The sequence below is a fragment of the Phasianus colchicus genome, chromosome 23 (genome assembly GCF_987193195.1).
Source record: "Phasianus colchicus chromosome 23, bPhaCol1.hap1.1, whole genome shotgun sequence".
In the NCBI taxonomy this organism is placed as follows: Eukaryota; Metazoa; Chordata; class Aves; order Galliformes; family Phasianidae; genus Phasianus; species Phasianus colchicus.
This window is the reverse complement of record NC_143458.1, coordinates 7,150,134-7,156,363: the sequence shown is the minus strand read 5'-3', so window position 1 is coordinate 7,156,363 and position 6,230 is coordinate 7,150,134. Positions and strand designations below refer to the sequence as shown.

The following is a 6,230-nucleotide window of genomic DNA, read 5'->3' as shown; positions in this document are numbered from 1 at the left end:
ACCTTCTCCGAGGAGGGCCGGCAACAAAAGCTGTGCCCCCCTTGTTTCACATGTGCCACAGTGGCATTTCCACAGCTGCAGGAGGCTCTCTGGCCAAATACTCCCTTGTGCACACTGTGGTTTCTTTCCTCACAGAACCAAATGCCTGCCTTAGAATTTAAGGCTCAGCTATACTTCACTTTCACAGAAATTCAACAGACCATAGACCAGAAAAGGTCTATTGATACAGCAGCAGCTTTCTAATCAGCCCAGAAAAAGCCATCAGAAACCATCTGAGGTCACCATATCCCACACAAACAGAGCAGAAGGAGTGTGTCCTGCTGTTATGTCTTTCACCTCGACTGTGTTTTCCTCCTCTGCTCAGTGACTTGCACCCAAATGCAATGCCGTGGTCATACCCATGCCTGTCCTGCATTCAACCAGGATCACTCACACAAGGACCACACACATAGTAACACTTTTCTGGCTCAGGACGACCCAAGCTAACGTGGATTTTTTATTTATTTATTTTTTCTCCCCAACATTTGTTTTCTCTCCGTGGGGCCACTCCGTTGCTCACTCTCACTGAAGAAGGCAGTACCAGGTTCAGGGTGCTTCCTGGGAAACCAATTAACGGCCCCCACCAGGTGTGCAGCGGGCGAGGACAGCGCTGCCAGCGGCCCCCTGCCCCGGCCGCACCCACCGCGAGCTCCCACCGCCTGATGGTCACCTCCGATGCCACCCCCAGTCCCCAAGGTTCTTTTCAGCGCCGCCGTCCACCAGGGCCGCACACCGAGTCCCCCTGCATAGCCTCCAGGCGACTGCCGTGCTCAGGAGCCCTGCCGCCGTCGGCAGTTGCTGTTCATAGAGCAGCGAAGCACATCAAAACGCCGGGGCTCGACAGGGAGACCCTCGGTGCTGGAGCAGCCGCTCGAAAAGCCAAAGCCACTAGCGCGCTTCTGAGGGACTACCAGAAGACCCGTGCAGCGCTATCGGGGCTCACCCGCCTACCGCAGGGTGTGGGGAGGGAGGAAGGAGGAAGTGACGTATGCGACGGCGGAACAGAGATAGCGCCGGCCCACTGCCATTGCCAGGGCCAAAGATGACGCTCCCCTCACGGAGCGAGCGGAAAAGGCGCGCGCGTATCCGGTGCCTCATACTCTAGCGCCCGGCCAGCAAGGTGTGCCGAGAGACGCTCCGCGCCCCTGTCAGGGCCAGCGCCCGCCGCGGCCATGGCGGCCTGGCCGGCCGCGCCCCTCCTCATCAATCTCGGGGGATCACTACTGGGTTTCGTGGCCACGCTCACATTAATCCCGGCCTTCAAAGACCACTTCTTGGCAGCGCGCCTCGTCGGCGAGGACCTCAACAAGGCCTTCCGGCGGCCCATGTGAGTAGCGGTGCCCGCCGGGCCGGCCCCGGCCCGCAACGTCTCAGCTGACCGCTGGCCTCCCCTTCCTTTCAGCCCCGAGGCACAGGGTATGATCAGCGGGGCCGTGTTCCTCATCATCCTCTTCTGCTTCATCCCTGTGCCCTTCCTGCGGTGCTTCATAGAGGAGCAGTGCACGGCCTTTCCTCACGACGAGGTAGGGCTTCCTCGTGCCTGGAGTACAGCAGGCATTAGCAAGGAATTGACATTAGTGACCGGAGCCCTGTTCTCTGTCCTGCAGTTTGTGGAGCTTATTGGCTCACTCCTTGCCATCTGCTGCATGATTTTCCTGGGCTTTGCAGATGATGTTTTGAACCTACGCTGGCGTCACAAACTCCTTCTCCCCACCATGGCATCCCTCCCACTGCTTATGGTGTACTTCACCAACTTTGGGAACACAACCATTGTGGTGCCTAAGCCTTTCCGCGTGCTATTGGGCATGCACTTGGACTTGGGTAAGTGCTGACTCACTGATGCTCATTAGCAATGAATTAAGGGGCACATCTCAAACTTTAACACGTAGCAGATGTCAATTTCTATGTTGTAGAGGGAACCTATGGAAGATTTGCTGAGTATTCAGTGAGAGGGAACATCACCAACTAAATAGCGTGCTGGTGAGAATAGCCATCCAGATATCCATTAAGAGGTCCAGCATATATGTTTAACTATGCATAGATAAGTACCATACCTTTTTCCAGGTTTCTGGCAGTATGATAGAGTGCCAAAGGCACTTGGCCCTCAGATACCAATACCAGCATCACCAAATCACAGAAGAAAAACACAGCAGTTTGCTGCAGTCACTGTGCTGTATGCATGTACACGTGGTAACATTTACAGGAAAAGGAACTGTTTGTTAGTACACTACTCATTTCAGAATGGTACTGAGACACTATATAATGAATTGTCCTACAAAACAGGAAACTAGAATTTCAGTAAATTGGATCACTGCCTGTTTTAAATATGAATGCTAAAGTATTTGCCTCATTCTGACCTGCAGGTATTCTCTACTATGCATACATGGGCATGCTAGCAGTGTTTTGTACTAATGCTATCAACATTCTCGCTGGAATCAATGGGATTGAAGCAGGGCAGTCTCTGGTGATTGCTGCTTCCATTATCGCATTCAACCTTGTAGAGTTAAACGGTAAGGTAATGCATGGGAGTGCAAAAAGCAAAGGGAAATAGAAACTTAGATTTCAGTAGTCAGTGTAGTTAAAAATAACCAAGTCCTGTTTTATTAGAACCTCATTTTTTTTTTTTTTTTTTCCTGTAGGGGATTATCAGGATGATCACATTTTCTCTCTCTACTTTATGATTCCATTTTTTTTTACAACGCTGGGGCTGTTTTACCACAACTGGTAAGAGAATGGGCATTCAGCATTTCTTTGGAAGCATATTCTTTTTCCCTTTGCAAACAAAAACGTTTCTCAACAAGTAAGTGATATACTGGAGTATAGACAGGCTTCTTGCTAGAACTAAAAACGCAAAGCAGCAATCCACTGGTATCTTTTATGCATCAACCTTGCCATTAGGGAATGCCTTCAGGTAGTTATGAAGTCATTATATTGGCAACACTGATTATGACAGACCTTTTCTCCTTTGCCTTGTGGATTGCAGGTATCCTTCCCAAGTGTTTGTTGGGGACACCTTCTGTTACTTTGCTGGCATGACCTTTGCTGTGGTGGGAATCCTGGGTCACTTCAGTAAAACAATGCTTCTTTTTTTCATCCCACAAGTGCTTAACTTCCTCTACTCATTGCCTCAACTCTTCCACATTATTCCTTGTCCCCGCCACCGACTGCCAAGGTAATGTACCCGAGTGACCTATAACGGTACCAGTTTATGCCTTTGTCTCCACTACCAGCTGAGAAACAATAACATACGTTGGTTGGTGCTCTTTTTAATACCTATCAAAGTAGATTGGATAGTTGGCCAGTCACGTTATTTATGGTTGAGTCAATCAGCACAAGTTTCTCAAAGAAATGTACTAGTAAAGACTACTACTACATATGAATAGGATTATTCTCAGCTACAAGACTGAGATAAATGGGTACAGGCCGTTCTTACTGCTGTTGCACTAGGATTAAGATCTTACTGTAGCAAGCATTCTGCAGCACTTTGTATTGTCACTGATTGTAATCACGTCTACATATATTCAGTTCTTCTAACCTTGCAGCTTTATGCACTTGTTAGGTCGAAGTGGGGAGGAATATTTTATTGACTGCCCAAATCTGAGGGACCAAGGTACAAGCAGCTGCTGCTATACAATATCAGAATATTTTCGTTTTTTTCGCCAGTATATTTCTTTCTCAGCAACTTGGCTTGAGATATAAATCTACTTATGTAGGGATCACTGTCTCCTTGCTCTGCCCAGACTAAGACTTCAACGTTCCTTTTAGGCTCAATCCTACAACAGGGAAGTTGGAGATGAGCTACTCCAAATTCAAAACTAACAGCCTCTCAACCCTGGGAACATACATTCTGAAGGTAATAGCAAGAAAAGATTCAAATAACAGGCATGTTTTGAGGCAGGAATTAAATGCATGAGCAGCAGGATGGGAGGGAAGGCAGAACTACTGGGCTCAGTGGTTATTTCTTGGCTCAAATCAAGAAGAACGCATTCTGCTTAGCTCAGTCACTGTCTCTTGCAGTCAATGCATTAACTACATTAAAAATTGCTCTTTTAAAATAACCACACACAGCAGTTGTCCCAAGACCATCAGAAGCCTATCATGTCTCTTTAGTAAGAGCACAAGCCAAACTACTGGGATACAGCAAATTGGATCTAACAGGAAGTACCAAACATACCTGATGAAATAGCATGCACTATTTTTTTCCCCAGGTAGTAAAGATCTTGCACATAGTAGACGTGAGGAGTGGAATGGATGAAGATGGTGAATACTCCGAGTGCAATAATATGACGCTAATTAACTTTGTTATAAAGCTGATTGGACCCATCCATGAACGAAATCTCACTCTCCTGTTGCTACTCATTCAGGTCAGACAAATGTTCCTGCTAGCAGAGAAATGTATTCTGTGATAGAAGTAGATCCAGATTTGTCTCAAGAATATCAAGAGGAAAGGGGGACGAGAAGCATCACACTTTTTATGCAAGATGCAATTAAAGTTGTGCAACTTGAGAATCTGTGCTTTACACAGCTTCAGGAAGAAGCTGTCCTTCCTCTCAGTCCCCAGCATCATTCACTAAAAGCTATTAAATTTTAAGTCCCTAGATTAGCTTGAGAAGCTCCTCAGAGCATGAGTTGCTGGATGCTAGAAGAACAGTAAGAAAAACAGCACTATGTTCTTGCCTTGTCACTCTAACCTAATACAGCCTTTTATCGCAGTTCTGTTTTTCAGTCATACCAAATAACACTAGTATGAGTGTTATCTCCAGCTGGTGCCCTTAGATAAATGTGGCATGTAACTCAGTGGTAGCTGGAGCCTGAGCGTGGTGTGGGAACATTTTGAAGAAACTTAGAATGCAAGGAGAACATGCCTTGCAGATACTGCTGCTACTTCTATTCAACGCATGAACTCTCTTACCTGTTATAGTAGACGTTCTGTTTCAGAAAAGACACTGCTCAATTGAGTGCAATTCCTTCTTCAACGTCAGCTCAAAGATAAGAGTTCCTCCTTAGGAAAGACAAAACAACACTTAAATTCCTATTCCAGCAGAAGACTTCCAACAAAGAGAACAAGGTTTAGGCCAAATACATCTGGGGCAGGAGGGAATGGGAAGTACATACAGCTTGATCTTGAGCGAGGCCATGGCAGAGAAGTCTTTGCTATGAAAGGATGCCAAATTGTAGCTTGACAAGTTATTTTCCATTACAGATCATATAGTTTTCATTATAATTTAGGTGTCTTAAGAAGTGCTTTTGCCATTTTTTCATCTTGCACTCACAAGATAAACTTGCATAAACAGGCATAAAAATCCCTCGCAGATAAGTATAATTTTGATTGAATGAGCCAAGAACTTTGGCTAAATTTATGCTTTTCATTTCTTCTATACCTAAAAACTTTAAGTGCTATATAGTGAGCAGACCGTGTTTTAAAGCACATCAAATCCCCATGGAAAAGAAGAACCTGCTAGCTAGTGAATTGTCTGATGTTGTAAGGTTTCAGCTTCAGGTTGGTTGTTGTTGTTTTTTTGTTTTGTTTTGTTGTTGTTTTTGTCTGTTTGTTTTTAAACTTAGGTCCTGGGCAGCATGATTGCATTTTCAATCCGATACCAGCTAGTGCGCTTATTTTATGATGTCTGACTGAACTGCCAGGAGCTGCACCTTCCAGTGAACTTTATTCAATTGCTGACCAAAAAATTCACTCTTATTCTGGTCCTCTGAAAACTCCAAGCCACCTTTCAGAATGCAAGAAACTACTCAAAGCCAGCCTAGAATCACAATTCTCTGTTTGTAGACAGAGCTCTTACATCTAATTCTGCTGACAGAAAACAGTCGACTCTACTTGGACATCCTTGCTACTGAGAATACCTTTCAGACGGGAAATAAGCAACACAAATCTTTACACAGAGTGTTTAGGGAAAGCAGGAGAAATGAAATTGAAATTTAAGAAACTGTTCCTTGAGAGAAGAAATAAGAAGTACAATTTCTGTGAGACTGTACAGCGGAACAGGTGAACCAGAATGCCCTCTTGGCTAATTCAGGTTTATCCATGGATGTAGAATAATACGTTATAAATCATACCCGTGACTCAGAGCATTCTGAGAATAAAATAACACGAGATACCCTTTCACCTTCAGCTCTCTGTGTTAAGAACGTTGATGTGCAGTGAAACAAGGTTGCACAGTACAGTGCTGTGCCTT

The 6,230-nt window shown here is 45.4% G+C and overlaps 1 protein-coding gene across 1 annotated transcript; it reads left to right on the top strand.

The window, feature by feature from the left end:
* Window positions 1-1,005: 1,005 nt before the first annotated feature.
* DPAGT1 (dolichyl-phosphate N-acetylglucosaminephosphotransferase 1) lies at window positions 1,006-6,166 on the top strand. Its single transcript, XM_031599662.2, has 9 exons — window positions 1,006-1,366; window positions 1,442-1,562; window positions 1,647-1,860; window positions 2,403-2,549; window positions 2,679-2,763; window positions 3,023-3,211; window positions 3,805-3,892; window positions 4,248-4,403; window positions 5,605-6,166. Exons 1-9 carry the CDS (start codon window positions 1,212-1,214, stop codon window positions 5,668-5,670), a joined length of 1,221 nt encoding a protein of 406 aa, XP_031455522.1. The 5' UTR covers window positions 1,006-1,211; the 3' UTR covers window positions 5,671-6,166.
* Window positions 6,167-6,230: the final 64 nt, after the last annotated feature.